Source organism: Pelobates fuscus, chromosome 2 (genome assembly GCF_036172605.1).
Source record: "Pelobates fuscus isolate aPelFus1 chromosome 2, aPelFus1.pri, whole genome shotgun sequence".
NCBI classification, from domain to species: Eukaryota; Metazoa; Chordata; class Amphibia; order Anura; family Pelobatidae; genus Pelobates; species Pelobates fuscus.
Window position 1 is genome coordinate 234,013,698 of NC_086318.1, and position 25,356 is coordinate 234,039,053.

At 41.4% G+C, this 25,356-nt stretch overlaps 1 protein-coding gene across 1 annotated transcript in view; it reads left to right on the forward strand.

Annotated features, from left to right (window-relative positions):
• The window catches only part of LOC134587121 (uncharacterized), a 55,761-nt gene that overhangs the window by 22,545 nt on the left and 7,860 nt on the right, over positions 1-25,356 (forward strand). Inside the window, exons 7-12 of the mRNA XM_063443264.1 lie at positions 5,891-6,016; positions 11,043-11,088; positions 12,289-12,422; positions 13,742-13,870; positions 18,242-18,356; positions 19,598-19,732. Coding sequence (XP_063299334.1) covers positions 5,891-6,016; positions 11,043-11,088; positions 12,289-12,422; positions 13,742-13,870; positions 18,242-18,356; positions 19,598-19,732 — 685 coding nt within the window. The remainder of the gene's footprint in view (positions 1-5,890; positions 6,017-11,042; positions 11,089-12,288; positions 12,423-13,741; positions 13,871-18,241; positions 18,357-19,597; positions 19,733-25,356) is intronic.

Here is a 25,356-nt window from a genome sequence, read left to right on the forward strand (position 1 = left end):
GGGGGCTGTTCCATTAGATGTATCTTCATGGACTCCAACGTCTCCACAAGATTCAGCAGGTTGATGTAAAGGCTTTTATTGTTTTAAGATAAACAGTGAAAATAAGTGATCCTATACATTGCTGCATGAGTCTGCCCTATGGCCTCAATCCATCCCCTCAGAGCAGTATGATAACGTGCCAACCAATGTTTACAGTTATTTCTGTCATTTCAAAATACGGTAAATTATTTTTAGTTTTTAATTGTGTATTTGCTTGTATGGGTAGTCCCAGCCAGCACAGGTAGCCAGGTAGTCGGCAATTAAGATGTGTAATCTCTTAAGGGTTAGAAGAATAAACGGCTCGTCACTTTCTTCCCAGATTTTTAAAATATGTTCTTTAACCCCTTGTTTCCCTTTTATTCCAGAAGTTTGGTCCTTAAGGGGTTAAGTGTCATTTGTTTGCAGTTGATAAAGGGCAAACTGAGGCTTTCAAGTTGTTGAAAAGGTCTACTGTTAAATGACACTAATTAGGTCAATTTGCAAACATATCTCCAACCTATCTCCAGACGTCTGATTTTAAGGAAGATAGAACAGTATTTCGCAGTTAGACTGGATAAACTCTCTATGAACAACAGTTCATTAGCAATCAGATGAGTAGTGACAGGAGCTGGCATTAAGATGTTTTATCGTAGTGCCTAGAAAATTCTCATTTTTATTTTGAATTATGTTATTTAGTCTGTAAACGTTTAAGAACCTTCTCTTGTTTTATTCCAATATATACAATTTCATGGAAAATCTGTACACAATTTAAGAAATATACTAAATATAAAAAATAATCTAAACAAGCCAACAGAGTGGAATTTTATAGATTGGTGTATAGCAGTGTGGGTGATTGTTTTATACACACCACGTCCGCCTGTGTTAATTATAATTTGTCATGGTGATAAGAATACACTACACTTTTTGATTTACAAATCAAGATATCAATGGATTTGACATCGTAACCACTTCTAAACGGGGAAAGAAAACCATATTTGTTTTTATGTAGATATTTTGGACTCAAATGGCAGTAATGTGGCCTGTAATAGAATTTGTTTAAAATGTAATTTTAAGTGATCGTAAAATGTGCATAACTTTTAATTCATTTCTATTAAAACAGATCTAATTTCCATTAACTTTTCTTTGCTACACATCATTGTTCCTTAGTATGTTACAGATATATACATTTATTATTATACAGCAGGTGTGATAGTACAGTGATTCCTTACACTGTATTAACACAGGGCTGTACAAATCTGATGTATTACATAGCATAATCACTTTTTAACTTTCTATTGTCTTTCCATTGAAACCTAATCCATATATTCAATGTTTTTTGTGTATTGCATATTTATTCAATTTGTCAATTTAAGATGTAGAATCTGTGCCCACTGCATATATTCAGTTTTACCCTTCTTAGCATTCTGCTATTTTATCAGATTTATATGTGTTTGAAATGTTTGGTTGATACGTCAGCTGTTGGCCCAGAGCCAGGTGTAGCTGAGTCACAATGTGAATTGCAGTTGCTGAGCTCTATTCTAGTTTAGTCACTAATGCTTGAGGCAAATCCATTCGACATTTTCAGCTTTGAAATGGAAATAGAAACAGCTGTTGCTAAGAGCCTGTTTCAATCCGATATGTGAACACTTTTCTTCTTTTTTTTTTTCCTTCTGAAGATAAATAGTAAGTAGCAAGGGTCATGCAATAAATACTGGTTTTACCGCATTCTTCCTTAAAGGCTTGCTTAAGCTCATGGCCTAGGGTCCCCAGTATGCCACTGGCTATTCCTTACTCTTTGAGTGACTTGTCCAAAACAGTGTGCTGCATCTCTTCCATAGTACCTGAACAGAAGCAGCTTGGCTCCTGAATAGTTCCGTGTGGCTCCTTAATTATATAATAACTTTCTAAACTATGCTGTGCTTCATGATTTGTTTTAATATTATAACCATAGTTATGCTCGGAGAACTAGATTATAGCTGCTATTTCCATCCTATTAAATTTTTTCTTGATGTAGTTTTTTTGTCACATATTGTTTCTGTTTGGTTGATCTCTTGATTCCATCCACATCGTGCAGTTTAATTGGTTTATTGTGAGGTCTGACGTACTTCCACTCTTAATCTCATTACATACTATTAAGAAATGGAGTCAGGTAGATGGCCCCTTGTTTTAACTGATGTTGCTAGTTTACAGCATTTGTAAAGTAAAAGAGAATTTAGGGTGCACCGTTCCGAGTCATTCAATCGCTATTGTGGTTTCCCCTTACTTTTTATAGAGATCTCTCCAGACACACTGTCCTATGGAGACAATCGTACCGCCTTGTCACTCAAATGTGCAGGAATGGAATTTCTTGCAAATTGGGACCTCACTGACTGCTGGCAGATAGGCATCTACTTTCTTATGGTTGCTGCAACTGTTGACGGAGTCCATCTCAACTTTGAGACGTCCTTTATGGACTATTGATTAGATTACACTGTTAATACCAGTAGTGACATCATAAGTAACAGTTGAGCCCCATCTAATATTGACGTGTTCAATTTTGATATATTGTTTTATTTGTATATTCTTTGATTTCTTTTTTTTTGTTCCGTAGGCTATGTACATGCCATACAGCTTAATTATCCCATATATTGAAGGAACATTATAGCATTAGGAATACATACAGTACATTGCAAGGTTAAAAGGACAACATAACTGCACCCAGACCATTTTATTGAGATTAATTGATCTGGGTGACCGTAGTGTCTCTTTAGTTAACAAACCTCCCTGTTTTGAGTGGTAAAACGTCTAACCTTAAGCATGTTGATGTGGCAGACATGTGTCCTCTGCCACAACTGCTTCCACCAAAGTTTTGGCATGTTATTGAGATTCTTTTGTTGCTATAACTTATAGAATGGGGCCTATCTTTTATTATGTTAATTAACATTTCTGTAATTCTTTTGCCCACAAAAAACAACAGAGGTGCTGAGAAAGTGCCTTGTACATCACAAAGCGTAACTCCCACCTTTGTGCCTGTCCCAATCCCCCCGCACATTGTGTTCCTATGTAATACTTTGCGTTTAAAGGATGTGTTTTATCCGACAAGATTGATCCTGGATTTTTTTCCTGCATGTGAACCCTGCTCTGTTGAATAATTTTTTTGAGGTAAATAATAACCCACCAAGTGACCCTCTTAATTAGAAGACATCTCTCGTGTGTTACAGCTGAATACAGTGAGCTGTATTTTCACAGGACAATACCTCAAAATTGCACGACATTTTAGGAGGTTTTGGTACCTGCTCTGAGAAATTCTTCTTTGAGCATTGGTTTTTCAGTTGTTTTCACTATGGCCTTCAAATCAGCAAAATTATGGTGGCCACACATAAATTTATTTTTTTTCAGAGCTAATGGTCATTTTGGCCAATGGAATGTGAGAACATAGTAGTGGCTGAACTAGACTTTTGGAGTAGATTGATTATCAAAAATACTTATGTAGGTGGAGCGCAAAGTCAGATCTATATTTCCATATGATCCTTTAAATCGTTTCAGCTCAGATGAGTATATGGAAAAGATAAATAAAGTGCATATAATAGTGAAGCACAGTTTTGAAAAAATAACACAATTTATTTACTAGACACAAAACACTCCTAACACTGAAGGGGATTGATATAATTCAATCTCGAGTAAAATACTTAAAAGATACTGTATAAAACCAAAATAAACACAATAAACAATGGATAAATGAATTGTAAGCCTCTTACAAGATAAAAATAAGTGAGTTTTATGCAGTCCCAGCTACTACTCACACACGCTTTGCAATTGTCTGAGCCCAGGTGTGGTGTTAGCTGGCAGCCGGCTTCTCTTCTTTCCTCCACGGATATGTCGGTGAGAGCAGACCGCTTTGGTGATCCTGGGCGTCAGTAAGGGTTTTTTCGAGCTTCCCGGGTGCTCCGCCCCCTTTGCGTCTCTACGTCACTACGTTACAAGCGTGCGTGGCGTGCGTCACTGCGTCGTCTACGCGTATCGCCAAAGCTTCCTCAGGACGTGATGCAGTGATGTCAGCTCGTCAATTGTTCATTATTTTATACGATCCTCTCATTTCTAATTGGATCTTTTCTAATAGTCTCTATAAAAACGTGTTGATTTGAAAATTGCAATCTCTATTAACCCTATACTTAATCAACAAAGAATACACCTTGCACATTGCATATAGCTACTTGAAAAATGCATATTGTACATGTGTTTTATCCGACAAGATTGATCCTGGATTTTTTTCCTGCATGTGAACCCTGCTCTGTTGAATAATTTTTTTGAGGTAAATAATAACCCACCAAGTGACCCTCTTAATTAGAAGACATCTCTCGTGTGTTACAGCTGAATACAGTGAGCTGTATTTTCACAGGACAATACCTCACTACGTGACAAGCGTGCGTGGCGTGCGTCACTGCGTCGTCTACGCGTTTCGCCAAAGCTTCCTCAGGACGTGATGCAGTGATGTCAGCTCGTCAATTGTTCATTATTTTATACGATCCTCTCATTTCTAATTGCACATTGCATATAGCTACTTGAAAAATGCATATTGTACATGACTGATTGATACATTTCTGATAAACATATAGAAACCTGTTAATTATACACCTTGAACCCTAATATTCAAGAAAAGAGAAATGAAGAAAATTAGTAAATCAATATTAACACTTAATTTGAACATACTGTTTGTATCAATTTTCAATCCTTTTTAGCCACAATGTCCCTTTTCATAGGACATGCACATATTTAAAATGACCAAACCCAATTATAAGGTACTCTAGTTTAAATGATCCAAATACAAAGTATACTGGTATACAAGATATTCACGATATCCTGGATCAAAATGTAAAATATAAAATATAAACCAGTTTTTAAAAAAAATTTAATTAAAAAATATTTTTGATAAATTAAAACCTTTTTTTTTTTTTTTTTTTTTATAAGAAGTGGCACAGCTCAAAATCATTATTAAGGCCAAATGGAGTGAGAGTATTAAGTTCAAAGATCCATCTCATTTCCATTTGGCCTAATTTCTTTATGCGATCCTCACCTCTCCAATTGAAAAGTGCTTTTTGGATTCCAACAAATGATAGACCAGTAGGGTCACTATTATGTTGCTCTTTAAAGTGTGCTGACACCTGATGTAACGCAAAACCCCTACGTATGTTGTACACATGTTCACCTATTCTAGTGTGTAGCTGGCGTGTCGTGCGACCTATATATCTTAATCCACACGGGCAGATAAGCATATATATTACATTGCTGGTGTGACATGTTATACAGTCTTTTATCTTATAGGTTGTAGTTGGTGACGTAAAGTGGTCCTTAAAAGTTCTATGGGAACTTGTGGCCTTACATACAGATTGATTATCACCAACAAAGTAAATCGTTTAAGGACAAGAGTAAATGGTCAGACCAATGGGTCCAGGTTTTGTCAGTATTCCCAATGGAACAGAATAAGGAATAGTCTAAAACCTGGACTTTTTGTGCTTTGAAGAGTGGGTTAGCAACTTCTTGTTTAGAGGATAGATGACAAATCTGTTGTTACATAAAAATATTGTTATGGCATGGTGTAGTAGTAATTGACATTACTCAAGACAAGCTGTAATTTTTTTGCTTTTGTAAAACTTAAAATAAGTGAATACATTGTGGGGCAACATATCATTGCCAAATGTCCCATGAATTAAGATCTACATCTATATGTAAAATTATACATCTCAAAGCGTATACGTTCTATTTCCTGATCGATATATCTGTATACACATCGTTTTGTTTTCTGTTCTTTTAGAATGCAATGCAAAATAAGGTAACAGACCAGTACTGGTACACAAACATCTAATGGTTTCTGCTTTCTCACTGCTTCCTCTAGTATTACAGCTGTGCCTCTCTGGGTAACATTGCAGCAAACCCAGATCACCATCAAGCCATGTTAGCGATTGGAGATGGATTCATCCTGAGAATGCTTGTTTCTCTGATGTCTTCCTCGGTGCAGAAGGTATTATAACCCCTGAAACACTGAAATATTATCTTCATTACCTATATGAAATATTAAGGAAATGTAATTGCTATTTTCTTTTTGACCTGTAATGACCTTTTGAAATGTAGAATATACCCTGCTGCCATCATTTTGTGAACTTGGTTTATGACAACTGCAGTACAGTATTTTTTGTATACAGGTTCTAATTAAAATAAAATATCAAACAGAAAGTGGAGTAGGTCACTGCTGTACCAAAAGAAAAAAAAGTGAAATGTTCAATATTTGCTCAAGAAACCTAAAATAACCAAAACAGGTATAGTGTGCAAAGAAGATACACTAAGTGCAAAGTAGTCATCAAAGGTATATTATAAAGGCAATATTACCAACGTAAGGCTATCTTACTTTACTTTCATGCTCTATACATTAATTTATCATGCTGCACCTTTGAAAATGGGGCGCTGCTGATGTTTGTTCTTCAGAAAAAACCCCACCTTGGCTCACTCCAGGCAGCACATGGCACTCTTCCACCTAGTGCATCATAGATTTAATATTACACATTTAGAACCAGTGTTCTCACTGAAATGTTTGAATAAGTGATGGTTAATGATTTTATGATGTATACAGTGGTGTATCCTGGTTTTGTGCTGCCCTAGGCAGGACAAAACTCAGGCACCCCCCTCCCGCCCGCCCGCGCCACCCCCACCCAACCCTTCCCCCGCCCGCCTTCTTAATACACACACACACACACACATTCACTGACAGATACGCATACACTAGCTAACAGAAACACACACATACTAACAGACACACTCACTAGCAGATACACACACACAGTCAGACACATACAGACACACACACTAACACATACAGACACACACTAACAGACATACACAGACATACACAGACACAATAACAAACAGACACACACAATAACAGACACACACAATAACAGACATACACACACACACAATAACAGACATATACACACACACACACACACACACACACACAATAACAGACATATACACACACACACACACTATAACAGACACACACTAACAGACATACACACACACACACTAACAGACATACACACACTAACAGACATACACACACTAACAGACATACACACACACACTAACAGACATACACACACTAACAGACATACACACACTAACACACACACACACACACACTAACACACACACACTAACACACACTAACACACACACACACTAACACACACACACACTAACAGACATACACACACTAACAGACATACACACACACTAACAGACATACACACACACACTAACAGACATACACACACACACTAACAGACATACACACACACTAACAGACATACACACACACACTAACAGACATACACACACACAATAACAGACATACACACACACACACTAACACTCACCCACTAACACACACTCACCCACTAACACACACACACACACTAACAGACACACACACACACTAACAGACATACACACACACTAACAGACACACACACACACTAACAGACACACACTGACAGACATCACACACACACATACACTAACAGACACACACTAACAGACATACACACACACACTCCCTTTTTTATTTTTTTTATTTAAACCCCCCCCCCCCAGCCTCCTTACCTTTGGGAATGCTGGTGGTCCAGTGGCTGCTGGGCTGGCGATCTGCTGGGCGGCGCTGGCGGGCGGCCGGCGAGGGAGCACTTCCTCTGAGCTGTCTGCTCAGCTCCCTCGCGCTCCGCAGAGTGAGGCTGGGAACCGGAATATGACGTCATCTTCCGGCTCCCAGCCTCACTCTGCGGGCGGCACGCGAGTGAGCTGAGCAGACAGCTCAGAGGAAGTGCTCCCTCGCCGGCCGCCCAGCAGATCGCCCGCCCAGAGAGCTTGTCTGTTTTTTGCCGCCCCCTGGAAAATGCCGCCCAAGGCAAATGCCTTGTTAGCCTCGCGGCTAATATGCCCCTGGATGTATACATGATGAAAGTCTTCAGAGTCCTTCAGTTGTAAAAGTTGTGATGTAAGCCATGCAGGGATTAATGGCATTCATGTTTAAAACTCCTGTGGATGAAGGTAGTGGACTTCCTGTGTGGGCATGTGGGCATGCTTAAGCCATAAAAAGTGTTAGAAGCCCCAACGCCCTCAATTTGGCAAGATGTTAAAACAATCGATCCACAATAAGCTAAGAATAAAGAAATTGTCAGGGATTTAAAAGTTGTGCATCCCACTAGGATGTATTGGTCATGATGCTTACAATATCCCGCAATGTTCCAGTGGTAAGCCATTATCAGTTATGTCCTTATAACCATGGCCCAAACTAAAGCTTAAAGGAACACTATAGTCATCTAAATTACTTTAGCTAAATAAAGCAGTTTTAGTGTATAGATCATTCCCCTGCAATTTCACTGCTCAATTCACTGTCATTTAGGAGTGAAATCACTTTGTTTCTGTTTATGCAGCCCTAGCCACACCTCCCCTGGCTATGATTGACAGAGCCTGCATGGAAAAAAAAACTGGTTTCACTTTCAAACAGATGTAATATACCTTTAAATAATTGTATCTCAATCTCTAAATTGAACTTTAATCACATACAGGAGGCTCTTGCAGGGTCTAGCAAGCTATTAACATAGCAGGGGATAAGAAAATCTTAATTAAACAGAACTTGCAATAAAGAAAGCCTAAATAGGGCTCTCTTTACAGGAAGTGTTTATGGAAGGCTATGCAAGTCACATGCAGGGAGGTGTGACTAGGGTTCATAAACAAAGGGATTTAACTCCTAAATGGCAGAGGATTGAGCAGTGAGGCTGCAGGGGCATGTTCTATATACCAAAACTGCTTCATTAATCAGGTGACTATAGTGTCCCTTTAATTTACTCTGTTAGTATTGACAGCTAGTCTTTCAAATTGGGAGAAAGTTAATTAATTCAAGCAAGACTTTCATGATAACTAGGAATATGCCTCACTGTTAGCCTGAAAAGGTTAATCAAGATCAAAATATGGGGGGGGCGGGGCCTGACCTGCAAACAGAGCAGCCGCATGTTGGAGGAGCTCCCGCCATACCAGCCACTTATTGGGATATACTCGAAATCCTCAAGCCTGAAACGATGCCGGGGCACACCACCCATGTCGGGGGCTCCCTGGTGAAGCATCCGATACCGGACTCGAGCGCATCCCGTAACCGAGAAGACAAGGCGGCAGGCTGCGGCCGACGGAGCTGGGGGGGAGACGGCCGGTCCCCTCGCCCCAACACCGGAGGCACTAACCTACTGAATACCCGTTCCCCCCCCTCGGGACCGGTGGGGGTGATCCCGGTCCAACCCCCCAAGGCAGGGGAGCTAACTCATGCACTGAAAGGTGAACCTCTCAGACAGCCCTACACTACACGGGCCCACAAAATGGCGGACGTTACATGTCCCCATAATAGCCAAACGGAAAGGCAAAACTTACACCACCAGCTTGATGCCCTATTCGAAGCCTTTTGGGCGAAACTGGCTAGCAGAGGCAGACAGGCTGCAGAACCAGGGCACTCACCCAACAGAGAACCCGCACACATCCACCAGAACCGCACGGGCCCCCGTCCGACGAGACCCACAAGATGGCGCCGGAGAAGGAGACCTCTCCCGCCCGCACATAAACAAGCAAGACCACACTGTGCAAGGAGGCCTGCTCGAAATAGCCCACAAGCCCTTTACAGACCTGGCAGGAGCCTGAGACACACGACTAGCAAGCACCCCACAGAGCTCAGAATCCACCTGAAACCACAGAAGGCCTCAGAGTATCAGAGGGGAACACCACTCACCTGCGTCACCAGAACAGGCCTTCACTACAACGAGCAGACAAACCAACAGCTGGTACCAACGACACTGCACCTTGCTGTGACCAACTCTGACATCTCACCTACAACCTTCCCACTATTGGGCATCGGCTGATAGGGGTCTCACAAGATGGGAACCACAAAGGTACACATCCCAAACCTTTGTTACAACAGATGCTGGACAGACCACATTAAAGCCTCCCAAATAGAGACTCATCAACAATGCAAAACCTGTTTAATGTTTAATGCTAATGTTTAATGCTAATGCTTAATGCTAATGCTTAATGTTTAATGCTTGAACACTCTAACCCAGCTAGCATCTCACAGTACACCCTACATATACCGCAGTACTACACGCACCAACACGCTCTCAAGCAGCCTATCACCCAATCACTTAGAGAAGCTGAGCCTGGTACTCATGGAATACTCTATCTTTACACGCGCAACTTACACGCATGCATCAAATCTACGTTTAACGGCAAAACACACACACACTGTGTCCTGATCATTAATATGGATGTATCTCTCAATGGCCGACTTAACCAATTCACTCTTAACGAATTCACTTACAAATACAACCTGTCTTTACAAAAAAAATGTGCAACTGTATATCATCTTGATATTGTCTACATCATTCAGCCCGTGATTGCTGTCGTGGCACCACGGGCCTGTCTGTAAACTTTACTGCACCAAAAATAAAGAATTTAAAAAAAAAAAAAAAATCAAAATATGGACACCAAAACATGATCATATTTCTGTCAGCAGAGCACTCTATTATATGAGAAACATGGTTTTAAATGCATTTTAAATTAAGCATTATTCGCTGTTTAATAAATAAACCCCATTGCATTTTATTTGCCTGATTTGGTAGTGAACTGTTCTTGTATTAGTCAGAACGACCAGTTGTATGATTTTTTTTTTTTTTTTTTACAATAAACTCTAGTGGAGCCAAATACCAGAGCAGAGCACAAAAGGGTGCATACATCACCCGCCCAGGAAATACTTCATATAACTTGGATACAGATATTTTATTTATTGTCACGGTATAGAAAGACATCTTTGCATCCTGACCATTGTCCCACAAAGGAAAGGTGTGGCTCACATGTCCATTATCCATCATGCAATGCAGTAAAATGTCAATCTGCCACTAAAAATGTTCTATTGATGTCTTCAGCTTTTCACGTTCTGTTTTATTTTATAGGTCTCAAGCCAGGCGTGTCTTTGTTTGAACAACCTAGCCTCTACTGGTAAGGGATCTATGCAGAGATAGATTAAAAGTCTTTCTAGATCAAGAAACAATATGATTTCTATATAGCACTTTGTTAAAACTTTTTATGATTCATTTAATACACCAGGAATTGTTGAGAAAAATAAGGAAATTGCACATTTAAAGGAACAGTGATATTAATTTTTAATGTTGTTGTTGCTGTGCTATTATATTATGGTCACTTCCAAACTAAAAATAATCTCCTTTTTTAGACTTTCAGGGTTATTCACTAAACTGATAATTGTTAGGAACTCAGAGTGAATTTAAAAGTTTTAAGTCAAAGGAGCAAAATTTGAAGTTTAGCTGACGTCTTCCAGTTTGGCTATTTTATCCTTAAATTTAAAATTCACTTTGAATTCCGAAATTTCTCACCTCAGTGAACACATTTTTTAATGTCTTCATGAGGAAGTGCTTCTAGTGGCTGTTTGATTGACAGCTGCTCAAAGCACACTGACTAGTGTAAACATTGGTTCCCAGAAACAGCAATGTTTGCAGAGCAGACTGCAGGGACATGGTCTGTGTATCAAAACCATGACACTGAGATGTCCTTTTATAGATTAAAGTAGCTAAGCTATAACGATAACTAGAGAAAGCTAGAGCATTTTGCAGCTCACCTGTTCTGGCCTAAGGTGCCCATTTTACCTATATGCCTTCAACATTACCTGTTTCAGGGAATAACCCTGTGTGTTCAGTTATATATGTTAAACTCCAGTTAAGAATGGTCAAGATAACTGTTTCAGGAGAATTAATTGCACACACTGCCGACTGAACAATTCCAACCTAAATTGGATCAATTTTGTCTCTGATTTTACGTAGGCTTCGAAAGTGTCTAGTCACTTTTTATTCGGCTTACCAGTAAGAAAGCAGCATCCAGTAAGTGGTACAGCAAACAGTCCAATGAGGCTAAATTGATAACAGAGCACTGTTCACAGAATTACCAGGACACTAAAAATAAGAAAGTTCCACGATTTTCACCTATATTTACATTGTATATAAACTGGACTGAAATGTGAGGTTTTCCCTTGTATTTACAGGAAGCAGGTAGCCAGACTAATAGAGACATACTCGCATTCTGAAGAGAAGACATTACCACAGAATACATTATTCAATGTTTTTTCTTCTAAATAAATGCATGTTTGACTGTTACCAATATGAAGGATTCCTGTTTCTTCATACTCAGGTGAAGTCCGAACACACCTCCTGTCAATGGACATCATGCCATTCCTCTTAACCTTGCTGAACTCAAGCAATAAGGATGTCCGGCAAGCTTCCATTACTCTGCTCTGCACCTTGTCCCACCCTCCAGGAAGTGTGGTAAGTATGCACTCTAATGTCCAATAATAAGGCATACAGTGTGATTTAATGACCAATTCCAAGGCAAGGTAGCTAATGCATGATAGTAGTACCAACATACTGTCGGAACTGCAATATTACAATGGGATCTCTGTATGTCATTGAAAGACTGCTTAGAATTTCAAATTGATTTATTTCACTGTTCCCTGAGAAATTATTTTCAACCTCCCAACTTTGGAGGATGGACGGGGCAAGGTTGGCATGTAAGTGAATACTATCTTGGCAACCTACTTTACTACCCCTACCCTTACCTTTTGTGTCACTATATGCCTCTACCTCTAGCATGAAAGCTCATTTTGCAGGGCCCTCAATCCCCTCTGTTCTTCTGTGTCCAACTCGTCTGGTTACAAATACGTGTTTCTTAGTCCACCCATTGTACAGCAACACGGAACTTGTTGGTGCTTTTATAAATAATAATAATAAGTGACACAACTGTCACTGGGGGTGTGCCAGTCTGTTCTAGGCTTACAGATAGCCCTGCCAGCTTGCCCATTGTAATGGTGACTATGCAAAGAACATTACTTAAGTGCTCTTGTATAGGAAACAAAATGCTCTGGCTTACATTAGTGCCCAACAAGTGTATTTAACGATGTACTAATACTGTGCTTTTGAGGGAGCGGAAGCAGGACAGCAGAGGACCAACCCGGCACACTGGGACAAGGGTTTAAGATTAGGACAGTCCCGTGCAATTCAGGATCTTTTGGAAGTTGTGTGATTTTATGTTCTCTTTATTTTGTGTTTTGTTTTAGTGCAATTTGGCTTATTATATACTATTCATGCTTTAAAATGCCTGTGCCTACTATGGCAGAGGTAAGAACCAAAAGAGTTGATAATTACCTCACGAATAAACTTACAGCTATGATTCATAACAGCAGGCAGTCATTTACAAAAGGTTGGGAGGAACTGATTGAACAGGAGGGGTCTTTGGTCTTGCACTTGGTCTTTTGCACTTGGTTTTCTAGTTTATTTTGGTCCGAGTTTTCTTGTGTTTTTTTTTTCCCTAGCTTGTCTTCATGCATAATCCATGCTTCTGGCCTAATTCATGCATTGCGGACATTACTTACAAGAGCATTTATTTTATTATTCAATATTAAACCTATTTTTCTATGTTACTGAAGCTAGTTATGGAGGCTTCTCTATATATATTGTAAACGTGGAAACACTGCGTGCCAAAAAAATGTGCTTAATGATTGTGTTTTTATTTGTCCCTGACTTTACATAAAGAATTTTAAAAATGCATGTGACAGTACTCATCCTTCTCCATTCTATCCTGGTTGTAGGAGGCGGCACTGTGTGAGGAGATGCTGCGACATTTAGCTGCACTGATGCAGACTGAGAGGACAAACCCAGTGGTTTTGATTCATGCTTCTTGTACTATCCAGAACCTAATCCGAGAAGAGAATATGGAGGTACTTCTATGATTAAAAAAACCTTACATCATCATGCCAATATTGTTAGAAGTCCCTATAAGGGCTATTCACTAAATGAGAATTCAAAGTGGATTTCAAATTCAAGGCCAGAGTAGCCAAACTGGAAGCATAGCTGACTCAGGAAAAGTTCGATCTATTTTGACCTTAAATTTGAGATTCACTTTGAATTCACCTTGAATTCTCACTTTAGTGAATTAACATGTATATTTATTTATTTTTCTCTTCATCCTTCCTTATCCTATAGGTAACATGGTTATTCTTAACACCATCAGGATATGCAAGTCCTGCAATATATTATAATTTATTAACAAATTCTGAATTTACAAACGGCAAATATTAAATGGGATCTGCCACTTCCCGTAGGAAAGCATTGGGAGGCTATTGTGCTGCGCCAATCAGCATCTACTCATAGAGAATCAATGCATCTCTATAGGAAGCATAGCGTGGAGACACTGAATGCCAGTGCTGCACATTGTACGACACTGGACTAGGAAGCACCTCTAGCAGTCATCTGAGTGTCTGCCATTAGAGGTGTTCCTAGGCAGCTATATAACACTGCATTTTCCCTGAAAAAGCTGTGTTTACATTTAAAAGCCTGCAAGAACATGCTATAGACACCAGAACAACTACATTACGCTGTAGTGGTTCTGGTGACTATTGTGTCTCTTTAAATATAGAAATCCACAAATCTTTATCATGCAATTTTGCATTTCCATTTTAACTCCTGGCAGTAAGCATAGATGAAGTCTACAATGTATAGAGAAAGAAACAATGTTTACATTACTCCTCTTCATTGCTTTGTTTTTCCTGGTCTGAACAGGGGGTGCGATATTTCTGAAATCTTTAATATTATTTAAAGAAACACTTTAGGGTCAGGAACACAAACATGTATTTCTGACCCTATAGTGTTAAAAACACCATCTAGCCCCTCATATCCCATAAATATAGTAAAATATTACCTTGTCTTTATTCCAGTCTGCAGCTGCTGACTCTGCCCCTGATCTGCCTACTTGGCTGACATCATCAGAAAAGCATTGGATTGCCTGGGGCAGAGCCAAACACTACCCTGGACAGTTAATGCATCTCTATGAGGAATGTTCAGTGTCTCCATGCAGAGGGTGGAGACACTGAATGGCAGTGCTGCTCACCTCTAACATCCATCTGAGAAGTGGCTAGTGGAGTTATTCTTATGCTGTAATGTAAAGACTGCCTTTTCTCTGAAAAACAACAGTGTTTACGGCAAAAGCCTGAAGGGAATGATTATAGTCACCAGAATAACTACAGCTTATTGTATTTGTTCTGGTGAGTACAGTTACCCTTTAAAATAAATCATTCAATGGTGTAATATTCCGTGGTTGTAACAGTTCCCTTTTATATTGGCATTCCAGGATGGATGTAGCACCAGTTGGATTTATATAGATAAAATAAATAGAACATGGGGGGCGGAGCCTAGCTGCAAGAGCGAGCGGTCGCACCAAACGAGAGCTCCGGGCACAAAGCTAAAAATCGGGGGCAAATACCCTCTAAACGGACCTCCAAACGAAGGCCAGGGCCCTCCCAGGGTACCCCCAACGAAATGGGTCGGAAAAATAGGAAAACAACCCCGGACAAACCATCCCCAGGGCTTACCATCGGAGAAATGTGGCGGCAGGCGCGAGGCCCAAGCGGACCTAATATGGCGGCGCTCCACGGAGGCTGCTCAGACTTCTCTGAAGAAGAATCTGGAGAGGAATATCTGACAACACCTGCAACGGGACAACCCCCACAACAGCTCAAACCTAACCCGGACTCAGCTCCGGTAACTACAGCGGTCTTAAAGCAACTACTGAACGACCTACAAACGACACTGCAAAAGGACATCACAGCGGTGCGAGGAGACCTGAAGGGTTTGACGACCCGCATGGGCGCCCTTGAGAAGACATCCATAAGCAACACCAAAGACATAGGGGAACTTCAGCGGGCGGTAAATGACCTGCATACAAGACAGCGTAGACAAGAACTTCGCCTAGCGGAATACGAGGACGCTAGGAGGAGAACCAACCTAAAGGTGCGTGGGGTCTCGGAGTCTATACCCGAGGCAGAACTCCCGCGAATGGTTGAGCAATTGCTTGCTACTATAATGGCGCCCTCGAACACCATCAACGTTCGCCCTGAACGCGTCTTCAAGATCCCCAAGCCACCTAAAGCGCCGACCGAGGCCACCAGGGACTTAATCATTGTCTTTCGCAACACCCGGGACAAATCGACAATCCTCACGGCCCTTCGGGGTAAGACACCCCTTCAATTCAATAACATGACGCTAACCTTTTTCACCGATCTCTCGAACGAGACCCTGGCATGGCGACGCTCCTTCCAGCCGCTCACCACGCTACTCCGCAGACATGACATACTGTATAGTTGGCGGCCTTTCCACACGCTAGTGGTACGGCGGGGAACGGAATCCCACAGACTACAAGACCCAGCAGACTCGGCGCAACTACTGCAGGCCTTGGGCCTACCTCCAGACTCCTTCAACCAGGTAGCCCAACAAGGCGCCGATTCGCCACAGCACTCCTGGGACCTGACGAGAATAGTCCCATTCCTACCTCAAGGACTGACGCCCGATCCATATGTAGCGGCCACTACATGAACGGAGACCGGCTAAGACACCAGCCGGAACATTGCTGATCTGGATCCCTGAAACCGACACAAGGCCAGAGATCCACACGTTACCCTTAGTTTCTCACTCCTCAACAGAGAAACCCCCACTGAGCTCCCGTTGAGCCATACCACCTCACTATGGAGCTGGCCTTAAGGCTTTCACCAACTTTTCATTTGTTTCAAGACGCCTCAGATCCCGATAGGAGACCTCATTTTTTTTTTCACCACAGACTCAGACCTCACTGGGACGTTTACAAACTGTATGTACAACCGACCCTCTCAGACTATCTCATTGTTTGTTCTTTGTACTTAGGCTGACCATAACTGGACTGCATAACTAAACGTTGCAATCACCTTCGCCCACAAAATGGTGTATCTGCGGAAGTAGCTAAGACCCATTGCTTGGGGACGCGGGCCAGAATTTGGTTTTCTATGTTTTTCATGTTTTCTCTCACATCTATCTAACTGTATTGGCAGCTCGTAGATCCGAAAACTACAGGACAGACTTGGACATAAAGAGGTTTGCTTTATGCACACTGTAGCGTAGTAGAGGCTAAACCAACAGTGACCCTAATCTGCCACTCATGCCTAGCTCGCATTTCATAGAATGCATACACAGAATACTCATGTGCTCTATCGCGATTTGAATGTCCTATTATCATAATATAGCAGGCTGCCATATAACCCAGACAGCATAGATTAATATTGCCCCACATTATAGGACAGACACAACATCGCTGACAGCTTCCTACTACATCATAATCCATAGCAGCTTAACATCGTATACCAACCAACCATTACTTTACTCACTGCTACCTATGGCCATGCTTTGAGCTCACATGCCTGCCCTTACCTGAGAGGAGACCAGACAATCAACTTAACGGCAGAACGCATTGCCAAAAAGTCTTACAGCTATCACCTTATGTAGGAAGATGCCAGGATAACCGGTAACATGATATGGGACCACAGCACACTTAGGACAAGGTTTCCCTAGGTGACAATCAAGTTGTTTCTTGTACAGGTACCGTGTTTAGCTTAGTCTCTCACCTCCCAACCTCTGTGCCTAGCGGTGCATTTAAACACCTCAGCAGGTCGCCTAGAACCACCAACAACACACTCATTACCTTCACTGACCATCCCTGACTTAGCGACTGATAGGTCCCATTGAAGAGGTCTACGAACCACATACCAAGCGGCATGCCTAACATAAATACAGCCGCGCTCACCAAGTGGCACCTAATGTCACATTCTACTTCACACATTGGGTTACCTCATGTTAACAAACGTTTTTTTTTTTCTATTTCTATTGTTTTTACCGATAACGTAACTGTTTTGTTTAAGCGTGATATCCGCTACATTATATGAAAAAAAGTGCATTCTGTCTGCCACTGCATACATACTGTAATCTTGAAATGCGCTGTTGTGGCGCCTGTTAATAATAATATGTAACCACCTGCACAACCAAAATAAAGAATTACAAAAAAATAAATAGAACATGCTCTAACATTGGAAAGTGTGAGTGCCCTTCATTTTCAAGCAGGCTAAAATGTTCAAGCTGTGACTATAACAGAGTTTGGTGTTCAGTGAATGAACCCTAATGGACCTGGCACAATGTAATGCTCATTTTTTCTGCTATAAATCCGTAATCAGAAAATAGATCAGATTTGTTTTAAAACTAAAAATGTATTTTTTTGTGCTCTGCATTGACAGATGATAATACATAGTCCGTGTTTTGAAGAACTTCTTCTTGCGCTGGTTAATCCCTGTATTGAAGAAGAGGAGTTGCAGTATGTGGCGGCATGTGTTGCGGAACTGGCCAAACATGGTAGGATCATGGTGCTGCTCCTGTAAACACCTTGGACATCTTGTATTAATAAACACAAACGTATAGATAAATGTTACTTTACCCAGTTGAAGATATGTGAAGTAGTACATGCATTTTTCTTTAGCTTTATTTTCTTTGTGTTGACGTAAACTGAGGGAATCATTCATCTTGCTGTTCCTTTACCCTGTTCCTTTAATGTGATACTTTGCCATCATGGCAATATGATATGTAAAGACTTTTGTAATGGCATGTTATGGAGGCATAGACACTCATTGGTTCTTAAAGGACCACTATAGGCACCAAGACCTTCTTCTCAATGATGTGGTCTGGGCGCATTGGATATATGACAATGTTTACATCCTTCCTGACAGCCACTAGAGGGAGCTTCTGCTCCTACAGCTGAGTCAGACTCGCTTCTGTGAAGTTCACTGTCTTCACACATTGCATGAGGATGCCCAACGTCCTCTTAAGCTGGACATTTAGTCTACTTTTTTCAATTTGAAATTCTTTGATTAATTCTTGACCTTTCACATTTTAGTAAATACCCTTACTATTTTGCTATTTGTGAGAAACGACAATGTTTACATTTGCCACTGAGGATATCTCTAGAGGGGGTCAATCCGAAATCTTTTTGAATACTTATTATTGAAAGTCTTAACACTCGCCATGCCGAATGCTGTGAATGATTCTCCTGCAGAAGCATTTGATTCACTGCTTATCTGCATTAAGCATCTGACTGGTGTAGCTCTGTGATTACCGTGCACATGCCATTGGGTCCAAAGTACTTGTATTTGAGAAGCATTGGATTGGCCTGAGATAGTCCATTGCAATGATCTCACACTCTGGTGGGGCATCTGCAGGAACCAGACCGAGATGGTGCTGGAGTACAGGTGAATTATAAAATTGGGGGCTCTAGAATCTTATACATGCACAGCAACACCATAACATTATAAATAGATATATTTATAATGTTAAATACTTCCATGTATATACAGGGACATTATCATCTCACTGCATATACACGTTATAATTGGTTTTATTTCAATTTTTTTTTTTTTTTGCTTGACAATAGCTTGAGTGAAGTATAACTTACTGGGTATATCATATGAAAGAATAATTAATTGTTTGTGTTTACTGAGCAACTATTAAACACATAACTTACTAATACTAAACATAAAACTTTTCAAAACAGTCTAAAAGGATACTAATTCTTTAATTTTGAATTTATATTTTTTCTTTAGACATCACAAGGGTGCAGGTAATTAGAAGGAAGGAGAAAGCGCTCATTAAACGCCTGGTGCAACTGGCCGGGCAATTGGAACACAAAGAGCTCTCATTTCAAGCTGCGTCTGTGATCAAGGAGCTGTCATATTCAGGTAACGTACCCAGTGGAAACTCCTTTACTAGTTATCTCATCTAGTACTCCAACTGTTCCGGACACATATATGTAATTTTGTAATATTTAATCATTCTCCTAGGGCAGGGGTAGGCAACCTTTTAGTAATACTGTGCCAAAACAAGATCTTGAAGTCCCTTTATTGTCCTGATAAAAGCTCTCAGTTGGGAGCTGAAACGTCGACATTTTATTGGATCATGTAAATAAAAGCTACATTTTATATTTTGGTTTTTTTTCAATGTATTTTATTTTTCGTTTGTCAGAAATAATAATAACATGAAAAATCACATTGGTGAGGGGGGTACAGAAAAGAAAAAGGGAGGGGGAAGGAGAGGACAACAGCATATACCACATCTGTTTTGAATACACATCAGTTGTATACATACAAGGTTTCATCCAGTTTGAACATAGTGTAAAAACAAAAATTGGTACAGTTGACAGATTTACAGTTTAGTCACTAAGCATATAACCAATCAGTACAGGAATCCCTGATAGCGATGTGTAGGATGGCCTATACGCATCTTGTCCTAACTGGGTAGTGGGGGAGGAGGGAGGGAGGCAGCAGCGCGCGCTAACCTGTGATCGCTTACCATCTTCGTTACGCTAGGAGTTCACTGGCCCTAAATTAAGTATTATGTGTCGTTTGGCTGTTGGGCGCTTGTTATTTACTTATTTAAATATATATATAGTTTTATTTTTTATTTTATGTTTTAATCTATATTTTGTTATTTACTTATTTTTTCATGTTTTAATTATTTACATGTTTCACCCTGCTGGTATTCCACCCATCTGTGCCAGCGTGTCATGTGTTTGACTTGGTTACTGGTCAGACGACTAGCCATACATTCGTACGTGTAGGTGGAATCTAGTCTACTCAGGATCTCTGACAGGGTAGGCGTCTGTGTGGACTTCCATTTATGGGCTATAGCAGTCTTAGTTGCCAACAAGCAGTGGATCATCAGATAGAGTTCGTCTGCAGGAATGGTGTTCGGGAGGATGTGTAACAGAAAGCTTTCAGGCCTCATAGGCTCCTCAATCCCTAAGTGATTGCGTAGGAATGACGCCACGTCACCCCATAGTGTGGAGATCTTTGGGCAAGACCAGAAAATATGGTAAAGGGTACCCACCTGGTTCTGACACCGCCAACACATGTTATCCGACCCTGGGTATATGTGAGCTAGCTTGGATGGAACCAAATACCAGCGCATAGTCAATTTGCAATATGATTCCCAATGGGAGAGGCTACGGGAGGCCTGTTTTGTTTTCTTTTGGGCATGGTACCATGTGTCTATCGGGAAGCAGTTCCCTATATCTATTTCCCACTTTGTCATGTATGAGGGTTTTGTTTGTATGTTTTGGGATAGCAGTGCATGATAACACATAGATAATGCTTTAACCTTCGGTAGTTTCCCCATACATTTTTGAATAAACGGCGGTAGGGAGGCTGGCTGTTCGAGTCGGAGTCCGCACTCCAGTGTGATATTTCTAATCCTTAGGTAAGGGAACAATTCTCGGGATGGTAGTTGGTATTCTCTAGCTAATTCCGGAAATGGTTTGATGCCTTGGGGCGTCAGGAGGGAGCGAACATATTGGACCCCATGCCTCAGCCACGGGTCAACCTGGAGGTTCGAAGTCCGGGCCGTCAGAGCCTGTAACGGCGCGGCCATAAGTAAGTCGTTTTCCCTGAGAAACAGTGGGGTAGTCTGCTTCCATGTATGGAGCAGGGTTTTCGTGACTGGTAATAAGGATTTTGAGGTGGGGAGCTTAGTGAGCTGAGTGCCCGCCCAAAGGGTAAGAGGGATCGTGGTCATGGGCATACATGCGTTTTCCAGCGCTAGCCATAACGGAGGAGATGCACACTCGAGGATCGTGAGACCCTGTGCCAATATTGATGCTTTGTAGTAAAGTTTTATGTTGGGAATGCCTAATCCGCCTTTAGTAAAAGATCGCCACAATGAGTTTTGTGCTATCCTCGGCGGTTTTCGCTTCCAAATGTGTGCGTTAATTGTGGCCTGAAATTTATGTAAAATGGGGTTGGGGATTGTGATAGGGAGGGTGCGAAAAAGATATAGTATGTGGGGTAATATCATCATTTTAATAGTGTGGATTCGCCCCAGCCACGAGATCTCCTTGCCTTCCCATTTTTTAAGTTGTTGGTCTAGTCTGTTAATAAGTGGTAAATGGTTTTCCTTTATTATCGCTGCGTGTGATATGGGTAGTTTAATGCCCAAATACGAAATGGAAGTTGATCGCCAATCAAAGGGATATTCTGATTTCAGCTGTGTTATGGTGGCATGTGGGAGCCCTATCGCTAACGCCTGCGTCTTTTTGGCATTGTTCTTGTAGTAGGACATCCTCCCATACCTCTCCAGCAGTGTTAGCAGGACTGGCAACGTTGTCTCCGGGTATGTTAAAAAAAGAAGAACATCATCCGCAAAGAGGGCTATCTTTTGGACCCCCAGCGGCGTGTCTAGTCCTCTAATTGCATGGATATTCTTAATATGTCTGATCAGGGGTTCCATGCATAGGATAAATATTAAGGGGGACAGGGGGCACCCTTGTCTAGAGCCGTTGGTAATTCGGAAAGGCTGTGACAGAAAGCCAGAGTTGAATATTTTGGCAGCAGGATTAGAGTATAAGGCCATAATACATTTCAGGAAGACTGGGGGGATACCCATGTGTGACAATACCGCCTGCATATACGTCCAATTTAAGCGGTCAAACGCTTTTTCCGCGTCTAACGCTAAAAGCATGCCTATTTGGTTGGTGGTTTTGGCCCAAGTGATTAAGTTTAGGAAGTGGCGAGTGTTGTCCCCCGGTTGCCTGTTTGGAACGAAACCTGCCTGTTCTGGGGAGACTAAGTCTTTCAGGATGGGTTGTAAACGCGTGGCTAGTAATTTGGCGTACAATTTGACGTCCGCATTGAGCAGCGAAATCGGCCTCAGGTTGGCACATTCGGTGGGGGGTTTACCTGGTTTGGGGAGCGTAACAATATGGGCTAGCAGCATCTCCTCCGGAATGGACCCTGATTCCCTAAAAAAATTAAAGAGGTTCGTAAGGTGCGGAGTTAGAAGAGATTCGAATGTGGTGTAAAAGCAATTGGGGAACCCATCAGGGCCAGGAGCCTTGTGTTTGGGAAGTTTGAGAATTGCGGATCGCACTTCATCTTCAGTGAAGCTGGCCGACAGTTTAGCGCTATGGTGTGTAGACAGGCAAGGTAAGTTCGCCTCTCCCAAGAAGATGTCAATCTCCGCCTCTAGCGGCTGGTGGAGGCTAGTGTCTTGTGTAAGGTTGTAAAGCTTATTGTAAAATTTAGCTAGTTCATTCACTATATCTTGTGGGTTGAATAGTTTTGCCCCCGTGGCTGATGTCATGAAGGGGAGTTTGGATTGTACATATTGGGATTTTAGGCGTCTAGCAAGCATTTTACCCGCCTTATTACCGTGCATATAATGGGAAAGTTTCAGCTTGTGTAGTTGTCTTTTTAATGTTATTAGAGACAACGCGTGTAACTTTTCTCTTGTCTTTTCAATTTGTTGGGAGAGTTTTTTGGTTGGCCTTACTTTGTTGTCTTTATCTAATGTCTTGAGGTGTGTGAGTAGTTTGTCAGTTTCATTCTGTACCTTTCGCTTGTGTATCGAACCGGCTTGGATTAATCGCCCCCTCAATACTGCTTTGAGTGCTAGCCATTTAGTGTCAGTGCGCGAGGGGTCATTTTCATGGATTTCATAGAACGATTCAATGCAATTACTCAGTGTGGAGGCAGTGGTCTCGTCCTTGATAAGAGACTCGTTCAGGCGCCACGCACTCCGCCCACGGGCCGGGTACATGGCCCTGAACGTAACAATTACTGGGGCATGGTCCGACCAAGTCCTGTCTCCTATCTGCACCTCCACAAGGTTCGTAAGGGTGCCCTTGTCTACCCAGCACATATCTATGCGGGAATATGTGTGGTGGACCCGTGAGTAATAGGTGTAGTTTTCCTCCTCTGGGTATAGGGTGCGCCACGTATCATAGAGATCATGTCTGTGCAATAGGGTATTAAGGTGATAGCTCATAGTGTTGGCTTGTTGGAGTGGATTCTTGCCTTCAATTCTTTTAATGTCTAATTTTGGGTCTAGGGTGCAGTTCAGGTCCCCGCAGATTATGGTATGGCCCACCCGTATTTTGCTTATTTTGTTTAATGATTTTTTTATGAAGGAAGTTTGGAGGTTATTGGGTGCATAGATGGATGCAATCGTAAGTTGCATTCCGTTCAGTGTGCCCACCACTATGAGGAGTCTGCCTTGTACATCCACGTAAGAGTTATTTAATTGGAAAACCCAGTCCATATGGAACAAAATGGCCACACCTCTAGTTTTATTTGGCGATAGAGCGTGGTATACTTGAGGATACCTGGAGGGTAGGAAAGGAGGAGGGTTCCTAGTGCACATATGTGTCTCCTGGAGACATATTATCGCTGCCTTAGATTTGAGCATATCTTTGATCGCTACACTCCTTTTGTATGGGCTATTCAGGCTATTCACGTTCATAGATAGACATTTAAACTGACAAGCCATTAGTGGGTTAAAAATATTCTGGGTGGCTTAATAAAGGTGAGTCTATATCCATACAGGGGTGTGATCATTGGGAGAGCCAGCCGGTCAATAGACATTTGAAGATGACTGGGCACATGGCAAGGCTTTACGAAGATATAGGAGATCAGCGCTGACTGGATAGGGGGGGAAAGATTAACCAGGGTAGAACAGAGAGTAAAAAAATTAGGTATATACAGCGTCTCTCGAACCAGAGAGAATGACAAGGGATACAATGGGGAGACTACTCGCTCCTTATCCATTGAGAGTCCCGTTTGGGGGTCGTGCGGAGCGGATCCGCACCCGGGCCAAATAGTTGTCGTTGAGCCGCATTGTTGGTAATGATTGTGATTACCGAGGGGCTTGTCTTAGATGGCAGCAGCTTCTCTAACAACGATTTCCCAAGGAAATATGAATATAAGTTGGGAACCGATATAGTGCCACTCCGAGGGACCATTGATTATCAGTTGTGAGATGTAGTAAACCATTTTGCTCGCCTTTTTTTTTTTTTTTTTTCTTCTTTTTTTTCATTTGTTTGTATACATTATACGGTTTGAGAGGCCTGATTTAGCCACCATCAGTTCTACTACTTCAGAAAGGCTATGTTTTACCTAAGGATATACAGCGGTAGGGATCTGGGATGGGATTTGGAGTAGCATGAGAAATCAGTGGCAGGTATAATTAGCGATATCACAATAAAATAAGCATACAGTCATATACTAACCACATAACAAATATCAGTGTGCAAAAAAGTACAACTCCAGTTAAACTTGAAGTAACTATTAGATAGAAACCTCTGTAACCAACAAGTGAGTTGAAGTCTCTTGAAAATGTAGTTAGTTGACTTGCGTAGGGTCATATTGTGGCAGCTATCTGGGTTGGGATTTATGATATCGTGAGTGAATGTGACAAATATTGGTAGATCACAGTAACCTGGGCTTACAATGATAGGCTAAGTCCCATTACAACAACAGTGTGCAGAGAAGGATACGGCCCAAGCTGAACGTGGACTAACCAAATGTGTAAGGGC